The sequence below is a fragment of the Oncorhynchus masou genome, chromosome 2 (genome assembly GCF_036934945.1).
Source record: "Oncorhynchus masou masou isolate Uvic2021 chromosome 2, UVic_Omas_1.1, whole genome shotgun sequence".
NCBI lineage: Eukaryota > Metazoa > Chordata > Actinopteri > Salmoniformes > Salmonidae > Oncorhynchus > Oncorhynchus masou.
In genome coordinates, this window is record NC_088213.1 from 41,558,885 (window position 1) to 41,573,162 (window position 14,278).

At 40.6% G+C, this 14,278-nt stretch overlaps 1 protein-coding gene across 2 annotated transcripts in view; it reads right to left on the minus strand.

Moving 5' to 3' along the window:
• Positions 1–14,278, minus strand: part of LOC135504965 (cadherin-8-like) — a 93,077-nt gene that overhangs the window by 12,810 nt on the left and 65,989 nt on the right. For both annotated transcript variants that reach the window (XM_064923950.1, XM_064923941.1), the window contains exons 4-7: positions 13,962–14,081; positions 8,108–8,275; positions 7,715–7,902; positions 3,892–4,139 (exon numbers count right to left, since the gene is read on the minus strand). In XM_064923950.1, the coding sequence (XP_064780022.1) occupies positions 3,892–4,139; positions 7,715–7,902; positions 8,108–8,275; positions 13,962–14,081 (724 nt within the window). The remainder of the gene's footprint in view (positions 1–3,891; positions 4,140–7,714; positions 7,903–8,107; positions 8,276–13,961; positions 14,082–14,278) is intronic.

Sequence of the window (14,278 nt, forward strand, 5' to 3'; positions counted from 1 at the left end):
GGTACATTATATATCTGACACATTGTGAAAACATACAGAGAAAATGGCTTGACTTAAAGAAACAGTGCAGTTTCCACACTAAGAGGTCGAAATAACATCGAAATTGTGAAAATTATGAAAATGCCCTTTTAGTGTAACAGCTCTTGAAGAAATAGAAAAAGGTCTACAATTGTACCTGTCAAAAGATTTAGAACACCTACTCATTCAAGGTTTTTTTATTTATGTTTTACTATATTCTACATTGTAAAATGCTAGTAAAGAATTCAACTATGAAATAGCACATATGGAATCACGTAGTAACTAAAAAAGTGTTAAAGAAATCAAAATATATTTGATATTTGAGATTCTTCAATTAGCCAACCTTTGCCTTGATGACAGCTTTGGACACTCTTGGCATTCTGTCAACCAGCTTCATGAGGTAATCACACGGAATGCATTTTAATTAACATGTGTGCCTTTTTAAAAGTTAATTTGTGGAATCTCTTTCCTTCTTAATACGTTTGAGACAATCAGCTGTGTTGTTACAAGGTAGGAGGTATATAGAAGAAAACCCTATTTGGTAAAAGACCATATTATGGCAAGAACAGCTCAAATAAGCAAAGAGAAATAGCAGTCCATCATTACTTTAAGACATGAAGGTCAGTCAATATGGAAAATTTGAAGAACTTTGAAAGTTTCTTCAAATGCAGTCACAAAACCCATCAAGCACTATGATGAAACTGGCTCTCAGGAGGACCGTCACAGGAATGGAATACACAGAGTTACCTCTGCTGCAGAGGAAAAGTTCATTAGAGTTACCAGCCTCAGAAATTGCAGCCCAAATAAATGCTTCACAGAGTTAAAATAACAGACACATCTCAACATCAACTGTTCAGATGAGACTGCGTGAAACAGGCCTTCAGGGTAGAATTGCAAAAGGACCGATAAGAAGAAGAGACTTGCTTGGGCCAAGAAACATGAGCAATGGACATTAGACCGATGGAAATTTGTCCTATGGTCTGGAGTCCAAATTTGAGATTTTTGGTTCCAACCTCTGTGTCGTTGTGAGATGCAGAGTAGGTGAACGGATGATCTCTGCACGTGTGGTTCCCACCATGAAGCATGGAGGAGGTGTGATGGTGTGGGGGTGCTTTGCTTGTGACACTGTCAGCGATTTATTTAGATTTCAAGGCACACATCTGGTTCAGGTTTAGTGAGAGTATCATTTTTGTTCAACAGGACAATGACCCAACACATCTCCAGGCTGTGTAAGGGCTATTTTACCATGAAGGAGAGTGATGGAGTGCTGCATCAGATGACCTGGCCTCCACAATCCCCCGACCTCAACCAAATTGAGATGGTTAGGGATGAGTTGGACCGCAGAGTGCAGGTAAAAAAACAAGTGCTCAATATATGTGGGAACTGTTGGAAAAGCATCTCAGGTAAAGCTGGATGAGAGAATGCCAAGAGTGTGCAAAGCTGTCATCAAGGCAAAGGGTGGCTATTTGAAGAATCTCTAATATAAAATAGATTTTTATTTTTTGGGTTACTACATGATTCCATATGTGTTATTTCATAGTGTTGATGTCTTCACTATTATTCTACAATGTAGAAAATAGTCAAAATATAGTAAAACCCTTGAATGAGTAGGTGTTCTAAAACTTTTGACCGGTTTTATATATATATCTCAATTTAATCCATTTTAAATTCAGGTCGTAACACAACAAAATTTAGAAAAAGTCAAGGGGTGTCAATAGTTTCTAAAGGTGCCGTAGCCACTATTGGCTTTAAAAGTGAAACGTAACACAATATCTGCCTATTTATTTCCATCAATATTGACCCTGTATATCTGTTAGACATAAAGATATCTGTCTTTTGGGTAGACAGAAAGAGTTTCCCTAAAACATTCTCAAGGAAATGTTAGAAAGTCAACTAGAAAGTAGGCCCAATTATTAAGAATTATACAATGACTGCTTGTATCAATCATGTGTCATGACATAATGCACCGTCAAAAACAGCACTCGACCAGCACATTCCTCTCCTCTAAAGGGGTATTACATTCAAAAAGTATCTTCTGATGTGAATTAAGCATTGACATGGACTCACAACATCCAATTTCATTGTTTCTCTATGAATAATTGTAATATTTAGAGAGAAAAACGGAGAAATAAACTCCCAAACCAGGTCAATTAGAAGCGAGAAAATGGATTTCGGGAGAATACCAAGAGTGCCTATTTAAAAGCTAGGAAAAATGTATGAGTAGCTTGCGACATGTTTCATAATTTAAAAGTAGCTCTTATGCTTGAAAAGGTTGAAGGCCCCTCGTCTAGACGATCCTATCTGCCAATCAGGGCTGTGTATGTACAGTACCTGTATTAACATGTGTGGCAACACCACACGATCAGACTGAGAATTGCAATGACGGCTCATGGAAACAAATAATAACAAATATTTGGGGAATTATTTTCATGAAATAAACACACATAGTGATTTATTATAAATTAAATAAAAAGACTGCATGGGGGCATTAAAGGTGCAGTACATTCAAATCACATTTTATTTGTCACATGTGCCGAATCCAACAGGTATTCACCTTACAGTGAAATGCTTACTTACTTAACCAACGATGCAGGTTTAAGAAAATACCCCCAAAAAAGTAAGATTCCATCTTGCAGCAATTTATCAGTATTGAGAAACAACACAAGATGGCATGAACATCTCAAGCTGTGTCAGAGCCATTCCCTTCCTTCCCCTAAACAGAATGGCTTTACTGTTGAATGCCTTCCTTGACATTGGCAGACATGAGAAGCAATGTGACATTAACCACTTACGTGCTGAATATAATTCATTTTTATCCGGCTCCAAAACTCTTACAGCCTCTAAGTAGGTTCCGTAAAGCTTCCTTTAACTCTGATTGCTTGAAAGCTTTCGGACAGCCTTGCATACACTGGCATAATATCCTTCAGCCTCAATTCACTTATCGAAATCTGTAATCTTATCCACAAAATAGTAAACACATGAAGTGCTCTTTTATTTAAAACAGAAAACAAGGAATCGGAAATATACTTTCAATGAGAAAGTCCAGAGTGAAAAAAGCAACCTAATCATTACACTGAAAATTATGATTCCCAAATGCCAGTCTGACATGTCAATATAGTACAACGGAGTACCGTTTATGACAATTATTTTGGCCACTTGGATAGAGATGTTCACATAAAAATGAAATAGGGCAGTGCTTATCACACATAGATCAACAGCATAATATAAAGCACATGTCAATAAATATGCACAGCACAGCACAGTGATAATGGAAAACGTAGTGAAAGTGCAACACAAAAGAGCATTGGGGTCACAGAAGAAGAACTAAAGAGACACCCAAACATGAGAACAGGTTACGTTATCGTGGTATGCCTATTTGAATTTTTTTAATGAAGATGGAACCAGGTTGAACTCCCCTGCTTTGGCAATAGCCAAATAATGATTACCAGCTTGCACTCTGTTCACCATGAAATTACACAACCTGTTGAGTGTTGTCCGGGGGACGCGGCAAGTCACTGGAGAATTAATGAAATGCCGGGGTGGATGGAGAGAAATTGCCTGTATAACCTATACAAGGTGCCCTTGTGGTATTTCCAAGAATAAGTCACACAACTGAAACGCAGCAGGCAAAGTCATCACGAAGAGAAGTCTCCCTGTGCTGTGCTTTCAAGTTTACTACACTGTGGTCCTAAGGAAACCAGGGCAGCCGTCGGCTCACATTTCACCTCCAAAAGGAACATGCACAGAGCAAGTGGCAAGACTATGTTTTGAGATACATATGATTCCATGGCACAGCCCTTATATGTGTGTGAAAACAATAAGGTAAACAAGTGTTTGGTGAAATGAGGTTGTGAATAACATCTTGTTTCTTACCTGACCAGACTGCCAGTGACATCAGGATCGCGGGCTGTGACCGTTCCTACAACCGTGTTGATGGGGGCATTCTCGTCCACCTGCAGGACGAATGTGGGCTTGGAGAAGACAGGGGGTTCATCTGAATCTTCCACTGCAATCTTCACCGTGGCTGTATCTTTGAAGGGGGCGCCGCTGTTGGGATCCAATCGAATGTTGGCCGCCTCCACCTTCAGTGTATATGACTTTTTAGTCTCGAAGTTCAGGGGCTGTACAAAATGACAGAAACACATGCCTTTCACTGATGTCCAAAAAGCAACAGGGGAAAATGCAGCTGATGTCTGAAGCATTTCTGAGTTGAAATTCAAAAGTGTGATCTCTGATCCTATCAAAACATGTAGGGAAATACATACAACAAGCACAGGGTGGAACAACATGTGTAATTATTAGCAATAACCACAATCTCACCTCAAGTAATCCATGTGTTGGCAATTTGTTTTGTGACATCTGCTCTAGGATAGAATACGGCTGTAAATAAAGTTAATCTAATCTGATATCACACCGATCTGGTTCAAATGTGTTAGGCAATAATGAAAATAATGTTATTTGTAGGTTTGTGCTACCTGAAAATATAATTTTGTGGACATGCATTACCATGACGATAACACTGGTATAAGATTATTGACACAATCATTTGAAGGATAGCAATTATTGAGGCATTATCATCACTTGAATGGAAGTGGATGTGTCGTCAGGAATTCTAACACAACAATGCAATTTCCTAGGGAGAATTGCATACCTACTGTATGTGTACTTCAGTGAGAAGAAACATACCCCTTAAATAACAGTTGGTCTCATTCCTATTTCACAAGGACATTGAGAAACAGTCCAGTACTTTTTTACATATGCTCATCATTGAATATTTGCAACATGTAAAAACATCGCAATAAGTCTCTGGCGTCTCTGTAGCTATCCTAGACACAATTGTATTTTGAATCACCTCTGGCAGCTCTTATAGTACTATTTTGAATCACCTCTGGCCTCTCTTATAATACTAGAGTAATGGGACCAAGTCACTTCCACACTCCAAAACCAGGATTTATAGGGAAATCAAAACTGGGCCTTGCCGCTTGAGGGGATTTGAGTTGGCTTTGGGAATGAGAGGGGTTCACAGAGGGATCAAAAAATGTATTCCAGCTTTTCACACAAAAAAATTTAAGAATCCAGTGGTCCCCTAGGCTGGGTTAGGCCAGTGTTGGGGCAGTGCCGACAGCAGGCCCAGCTGTGAGAGAAAAGCAGCTGGGGACGGGGACTGACAGGGGGCTTTGAAGACCACACGTCTGGCATCAGGGCACCCGTATGGAGAGGGCCCTGCAGCCCAGTCTGCCGCGGTCTGAGAAGCTATTTGGACCATTTTCATTATTAACGCTCTTCCTCTCTCTCTTCTCTCCCCACCTTCTTCTCCTCCTCCTCTATGCTGAGAGGAGTGAACAGCTGGACCAAGAGCAAACATTGGTTTCAATGGATTCCAGCCTAATACCAAGTATAAAGGGGCCCAGGGCTAGAAGTGGACAGGGGTCAATTGTCAGAATTACACCACAGACAAATGATGGAATACCACAATAGTTAAACTAACTACTCAGCACTATTTCCTGATCACCTCTATTCTGTTTTTGTATTTGATTTACAACAACAATTAACAAGTCAGACTCCTTACTGCATTGCAGTTATAATTGTACTTTTAAATTGTAATGCATAATTGACCAAATCTTATAACAAAGAATTATGTATTTTTTCCCCCTCTTAACACTGTATGATTGTTTCAACAAGCGACTCTACCTCGACAGTTTTACCTCAGAATATAACTTTGACAATAGTATTGATATTCTCATCCTCTCAAATAATCCTCAATGACATCTGACCTCTCCACTGAGTCAGCCATATTTGAATTGGCCCTCTATGCCACTCTGCCAGTACTCATTGTTTTGGGGGAGTTCAATTCATGCAGCACTTGACTCTCTGTAATCCGGAGAGCAAGCACTTTGGTTTTCATATTGATGGAACATACGCTTAGTGAAAGTGTCGGACCGGCTTGTGTTGCTACAGTATGTGCACACGAAGATGGGACAGCTTTTTCACTCCATTTTCTCCATGCTTGTCCTTTGCTGACATCGCCACCTCAGAGCCCTCCTGTGCCATGCTACAAATTCCCATATGTCTCAGCATAGGATCTGTATGTATACACATAGGCCATTTAGAGACATCAAAGTTCAGGGCTGGCTGGTGGAGGAAGCAGAACTTCCCACTAACATTCTCTGATAGGCCTGAGGGTTGGAAGATAAAAAGCTTAAACTCAAAACAACAAAGCCACTTCTTAGTTTGTGCTTCTGCAGTCGTGTTTAGATCAATATTTTGTAACCTTGCCGCAAAGAACCTTTAATAATTTGCACTTGGTATTTGACAGTAGTTTACAAAACTATTTTTGTTGTTGGGAGTGTCGTGGTGCTATTTTCTCCATTTAATCCTTTGTTCTTCCACATCGGCTAAGAAAAACTCCACGAGCTGGTGCAACAGGGCTCTGAAACCAAGAAAATGTTGTTCAGAGTACTGAACGGAAGCAGAAATAGCAGTTCTGCTAAAGTAATCTGAACTTCACCATCTGGAGATGTGGAGGTGAGAAGAGAGTAGGCAGTTGATTTCCTGTTTTTCACATGCAATCTCATCCATCATGCTATTAGCAATGCAGGCAACAGATTCCAAGCCAAGTATACCGGAATAAAGTGATGAGGCAGAGCCACAGTGCTGCTGTCGCTGTGAAATACTAGAGGGAAGTATGTCAAAGGTCTTATTGATCATGTCTAGTTTGTTCTCAAGCTGTCTGTTTTGTTTAGTAGAGTATAATCTATTCCAGGCAGATCATCAAAAAAAATATGATTTCATTTCATCCAATAGGAAGTCACAGTGGATGTCCTAACGTAATGTCATTTAGCATCCAAATGCAGTGACATACAATCACGTTTGAATGATCTATAGCTCCAACTCCAGACATTAAACAAACCATGAGTCAAGACTTGAGCACACATCCATCAGTCATGCATACACTTGAATACTTCAGGCCTGAAGTAGCTTCTTCTTCTATCATCGCAGTTCTACGGAAAAATGGTGACACTCCATATGGTTGTGTAATAGTAAATATTTAGATTGCTGGAGGCAAACATGCCATATAATTTGTTTTCCCTTTTGTACATTTAACCATCTACTGAATCAAGTGTTCATTTTGGTAGTTGTTTTTGATATAGTCTTACAGATCAATTCAATGGCGAAGGTGCATTAAGATGGAGGAATTCAGATGATGATGTCTTTGTTTGCGCACTCTCCACAGACTTTTTAAACTACGGCGTGTGACATGGTTCAATGTGCCTAGAAATCAGCGCAATCACGTTTTAATTTCTTAAAATTGCCAAATTGCTAGAATTGGGTTCATGTATACTGTGCTAATTCTAACACACACAAAATTGTAACAGAGTGCACTGTACAATACTGCGAACCTAGCAAATGAGGCGTTTGTGGTAAGTACAGTACAGCCGCCATCTTTCTGCATCTTCGCCATTGAAACTGCTTTGCAGTATATATGTAGTACAACAGCATTTCCCCCCCATGGTAAATCTAAATGAAATCAGTCTACATATACAGCTCTGACCTGTAGCCTGTATGAACGACCTTCCTCCTTTGATACCCCATCTTGCAACCAACTATTTGGTCCTTGTTTAAGTTGAAGCTGTTAAGGATATCAAGTGGTTGTTGGTGGAACCCTATGACAGGGCAGTTTGCGTCAGGTCCTTACCTTCTTTAGCCGAAGGATCCCCTCTTGAGTCTGGGCATCTGTAGTGATCTCGAAGACATCCCTCTCATCACCGTCAATGATGTTGTACGTTGATTTGGCGTTCTCTCCAATGTCCCTATCATTTGCCTTTACCTTGCCACCAGGTTGACCAATGGCAAGGTCCTCTGGGATCACAAACTCGTACAGACCTGAAGAATAGGACGTCATGATTATTTCACCCTAACAGTAGATGTTGTACCCTTATATATGCATCTATATAACTAGTACAATTCTGATTATTTTTTAAATTCATTAAAAAACATTACGCAGCAAAACAACAACAAATACATTCAGATTTACCAATGATGGGTTCTAACTATAGTATATGGAGAGAGAATTGGACATTTTATTTACTTTTTGAGAACTTCGGGGGGTTATCGTTGACATCTGTTAGTGTGACAGTAACTGTTGTTGTCCCTGACAACCCTCCCATATGACCACCCATGTCTTTTGCTTGAATGACGACCAGGTACTCTTCTCGCATCTCTCGATCCATCCCATGTAAAGCAATTTTAATGATTGCTGAAAGCAAAGGAATTAACACCAAATGTATTGTTATTGCAAAAAGTCAACATACACATAAATAAAAAAGAATGGGGTATACAAAGGCATTCATAATGCTTGACAGGATCGCTTCATTGCACCTTTAAGAGTGTTGCAGTATTCTTCATAACAACCTTTCTTAAACAGAGGTGGAATTTCTGACAGAACACCTGGAGAGAAGCTCAAATCCTGTGGATGGCATTGCAAATCAATGTCTTTGTTTGCTGGAGTGTCTGCAAGTAATTTGTGTTCTGATTGAATGGGAATTATGCCGTCCAGGTGCGTCATGCACCCCGAAAGTCTGAGGGGACACCAAGTACGTGAGGATGGCTGGGGGGTAGAGAATTTAGCATTTCTCAAACACCTGAAACTATTTTCTCCTGTAATCTAGAACCATAATTAATATGCTTAATTTTATGTAAAAAAAATGTTTATTTTTCTGCATATCTAAGCATACCTCTTGAGCTGTCTGTATCATCCTGACTGGTGATTCTTTAAAAAAAGAATCTAACTATGAATCTCTGCATCTCTGCTAAAATCTGGGTAAAAGATTGAAAGAAATGTGTCTTATTCAGTGCATTTAGTATTTTGCTAGCTTTTCTAAAGTCTACCAACCTTACCAGCAGGCATGCCAGCTAAGATAGTTAGACAATCTAGCTGCTCTAACTTGATTGTGTAAGAACCGAAGCTGATGAGGAGAAGCAGGTATGGAGAGTTGAACATTTAATTTAGCACAGACATGGAACATGACAGGAACAGCGTCAGAACCAGGTCTACAAAGACAAACAAACATTAATGCAGAAGCAGGGAACAGAGCTGGGGAACAGACAGATATAGGGGAGGTAATAACACGGGTGATTGAGTCCAGGTGAGTGTAATGAATCGCTGATGTGCGTGACGAGGGAAGCAGGTGTGTGTAATGATGGTGGCAGGAGTGCGTAATGCAGGGCAGCCCGGCGCCCTCGAGCCCCAGGGACATTGCTAAGTAGGTAGTATTATTATAGAGAAGAATCAATACACAGTTCCAGTCAAAAGTTTGGACACACCTGCTCATTCAAGGTTTTTTCTTTAAGTTGACTATTTTCTACATTGTAGAATAATAATAAAGACATCAAAACTATGAAATAACACATATGGAATCATGTAGAAACCAAAAGAGTCTTAATAAACAAATCCATTTTTAAAAATTGATTTTAGATTTCTTCGAAGTAGCCACCCTTTGCCTTGATGACAGCTTTAAACACTCTTGGCATTCTCTCAGCTAAATCAAATCAAAATTATGTATTTGTCACATGCGCCGAATACAACAAGTGTAGACCTTACCTTGAAATGCTTACCTGCAAGCCCTTAACCAACAGTGCAGTTCAAGAAGAGTTAAGAAAATATTTACCAAATAAGCTAAAGTAAAACATTATAAAAGTAACACAATAAAATAACAATAACGAGGCTATATACAGGGGGTACCGTTACCGAGTCAATATGCAGGGGCAAAGGTTAGTCGAGGTAATTTGTACATGTAGGTAGGGGTGAAGTGACTACGCATAGATAATAAAAAGTGATCAGCGGCAGTGTACAAAATAAATGGGGGGCCAATGTAAATAGTCCGGTGGCCATTTGATTAATTGTTCAGCAGCCTTATTGCTTGGGGGTAGAAGCTGTTAAGGAGCCATTTTAGTCCTAGACTTGGTGCTCCGGTACCGCTTGTCGTGTGGTAGCAGAGAAAACAGTTTATGACTTGGGTGATTGGAGCCTCTGACAATTTTTTGGGCTTTCCTCTGACACCGCCTATTATATAGGTCCTTGGATGGCAGGAAGCTTGGCCCCAGTGATGTCCTGGGCCATACGCACCAACCTCTGTAGCGCCTTACAGAGCAGCTGCCATACCAGGCGATGATGTAACTGGTCAGGATGCTCTCAATGGTGCAGCTGTAGAACGTTTTGAGGATCTGGGGGCCCATGCCAAATTTGTTCAGTCTCCTAAGTGGGAAAAGGCGTTGTCGTGCCCTCTTCTCAACTTTCTTGGTGTGTTTGACCAATGATAGTTTGTTGGTTATATGGACACCAAGGAACTTGAAACTCTCGACCTGCTCCATGACCACCCCGTCGATGTTAACGTGGGCCTGTTCGGCCCTCCTTTTCCTTTAGTTCACGATCAGCTCCTTTGTCTTGCTTACATTGAGGAAGAGGTTGTTGTCCTGGCATCACACTGCTAAGTCTCTGACCTCCTCCCTACAGGTTGTCTCATCGATGTTGGTAATCAGGCCTACCACTGTTGTGTTGTCAGCAAACTTAATGATGGTGTTGGAGTTGTGTTTGGCCAGACAGTTGTGGGTGAACAGGGCGTACAGGACAGGACTATATACACACCCCTGAGGGGACCCAGTGTTGAGGATCAGTATGGCAGACGTGTTGTTGCCTACCCTTACCACCTGAGGAGGCCCGTCAGGAAGTCCAGGATCCAGTTGCAGAGGGAAGTGTTTAGTCCCAGGGTCCTTAGCTTAGTGATGAGCTTTGTGGGCACTGTGGTGTTGAACACTGAGCTGTATTCAAATAACAGCATTCTCAAATAGGTGTTCCTTTTGTCCAGGTGGGAAAGAGCAGTGTGGAGTGCGATTGACATTGCGTCATCTGTGGATCTGTTGGACCGGTATGCGAATTGGAGTGGGATCTAGGGTATCCGGGATCCCACTTTGTCTGTACGACGTCGTCAATGCACTTATTGATGAAGCCGATGTCTGAGGTAGTATACTCCTCAATGCCATTGGATGAATCACGGAACATATTCCAGTATGTGCTAGCTAAACAGTCCTGGCGCGTAGCAGCCGCGTCATCTGACCACTTCCGTATTGAGCGAGTCACTGGTACTTCTTGCTTTAGTTTTTGCTTGTAACCAGGAATCAGGAGGATAGACTTATAGTCAGATTTTCCAAATGGAGAGCTTGGTATGCATCTCTGTGTGCTTTTCCAACAGTCTCGAAGGAGTTCACACATATAATGAGCACTTGTTGGCTGCTTTTCCTTCACTCTGCTTTCCAACACATCCCAAACCATCTCAATTGGGTCGAGGTCAGGGGATTGTGGAGGCCAGGTCATCTGATGCCGCACTCCATCAATCTCCTTCTTGGTAAAATAGCCTTTACTCAGCCTTGATGTGTTTTTTTGGGTCATTGTCCTGTTGAGAAACAAATGATAGTCCCACTAAGCACAAACCAGATGGGATGGCATATCACTACAGAATGCTGTGGTAGCCATGCTGGTTAATAAGTGTGCCTTGAATTGTAAATGAATCATAGACTGTGACACCAGCAAATTAACCCCACACCATCATACCTCCTCCATTCTTCACGGTGGGAACCACACATGCGGAGATCATCCGTTCACCTACTCTGCGTCTCACAAAGACACAGTGTTTGGAACTAAAAATCTTGCATTTGGACTCCTTAGACCAAAGTACAGATTTCCATCAAATGTCCATTGCTCGTGATTCTTGGCCCAAGCAAGTCTCTTCTTATTATAGGTGTCCTTAAGTAGTGTTTTTTGCAGCAATTTGACCATGAAGGCCCGATTCACACAGTCTCCTCTGAACAGTTGATGTGAGATGTGTCTGTTACTTGAACACTGTGAAGCATTTATTTGGGCTGCAATATGAGGTGCTGTTAACTCTAATGAACTTATCCTCTGCAGCAAAGGCAATTCTGGGTCTTCCATTCCTGTGGCAGTCCTCATGAGAGCCAGTTTCATCATAGCACTTGATGGTTTAAGAGACAGAACTAAAACGTTAAATGTTCTTGAAATGTTCCGCATTGACTGACATTCATGTCTTAAAGTAAAGATGGACTGTTGTTTCTCTTTGCTTATTTTAGCTGTTCCTGCCATAATATGAACTTGGTCTTTTACCAAATAGGGCTACCTTCTGTTGACCGCCCCTACCTTGTCACAACACAACTGATTGGCTCAAACGCATTAAGAAGGAAATCAATTCCACAAATTAACTTTTAACAAGGCACACCTGTTAATTGAAATGCTTTCCAGGTGACCATCTCATGAAGCTGGTTGAGAGAATGCCAAGAGAGTGCAAAGCTGTCATCAATGCAAAGAAACGATGGCTTCGTTCAAGAATCTCAAATATAAAATATATTTTGATTTGTGTAACACTGTTTTGGTTACTACATGATTGCATATGTGTTGTTTCATAATTTGATGTCTTCACTATTATTCTACAAATAGTAAAAATAAAGTAAAAACCCTGGATTGAATAGGTGTGTCCACATTTTTGACTGGTACTGCATATATCGAAAATATTGTACACAGAATGAACCTTATTGACTGCAGTGGCACGGTGCAGAAAATGAAGAGCAAAGGGCAAGGATAATCCACTCAGCAAACAGAGGCCGGCAGGATAATCAAAAAAATAATCAACACTTAAGAAAGGCCTGACACCCTTGGTCATATTATGCCTAAGACAATGCACTGTTCTTACCTGTCTGAAGCAGGTAAGAACAACTCTCCCTAAAAGAAGTGCACACACACACACACACACACACACACACACACACACACACACACACAAAAACTCACATGTACTCACGCACCACGCCCACAGACACACATGCACACACACTTCAGTTATCCTCTGTTACTCACTCTACTGTCATCTCTGTTGATCATCGTTAGCTATTCAAATTAATTCCTCATCACTGAAAAGGGTGGAAAGACAAACACTAATTTCCATAGATATTTGGTAGTTTTTTTTTTCTATCGTCCATTAACCAAGTGATGGATTGGGGCATGATGTTTATTTATTTCATTTCCTTCATGGTGTTGGAAGTGTCAAATGGATAATAATGTTTGTTTTTCCCTTACTTTTTATTTGTCATTAACATTCATTAAAACAGCTGGCTCACTTGAATGAGCCATCTGCATTTGCTCAGTAATCATGCAAAGCGTACACGCTGATCCTCAAATTGTCCTTTCATAGATTCACTATACCTTCTCCATTTTATTATGGTAGAGGTGAGTGATTTAAAATCATAATACTATTGTTGAGGAGGAAACAGGGTTTCTACAGTATATGTATAAGTGTGCCTTCAGATGTACTATTGTACATAGAGTTTGGACGTTCTTGGAGCTTGTTTATTATATGTTGTTTCTCCAAATTGTGAGCCGTTGATTTCCATCTCATTGCTTATTAATGTAATTTCACCATTATTTAATCACGTTGCTTACAGACACACTGTTAACAAGTTGGCTGAAAATGCAATTAGGAAAACAACAAAGTCAAGGTTGAAGAATAAGCGGACGGCAGATTGAATTAAAAAAGACGGCACTGTCTTTTAAATGTAAACAGTCCTTGAATATCTTGTTGGGAGTTATATCCTCAAAACGCAACTATAATGTGTATGCTGAGTAATTGTCCATGTATGGATTTTATGCATTCAAATCTGTACATTTCACTGAAACAACACTTGTTTTGACTGCCATCGAACCATACAGGAAGGAGTGTATCTGTTCAGGCTCAACAATGTTACAAGCCATGATCCTGAATGTTACATTTATTTTGCACTGTTGAGGAAAGAGCTGCAAGTAGGCATTTCACTGTACTGTTTACACCCGCTGGATCCTGTGCAATTGATTTGCTTTAGTATTTTACCAAAAATCCACTCACCAGTGTTGGGGTCTATGGAGAAGTAGGGCTGTCCTTCCAGTATGCTGTACACAAGTTTAGCACTGTTTCCATAGACTGGGTCATCTGCGTCTGTTGCCGTCACCCTAGTGACTGAGGTACCTGTATATGAGAAAGGGCATATAATTAAAAAGAGAGTGGACTTCTGACACCCATAATCACTCCTTACAGCTAGCTTCTCCCCCTGTAATCTTCCTGGTTCCACTATAAAGCCAGGGGTACTTATTGGTAAGGTTAAAGACAACATTATTGCCAGACACATGAATGACACAGCATACTGTGCTACAACGTCCCAGCAG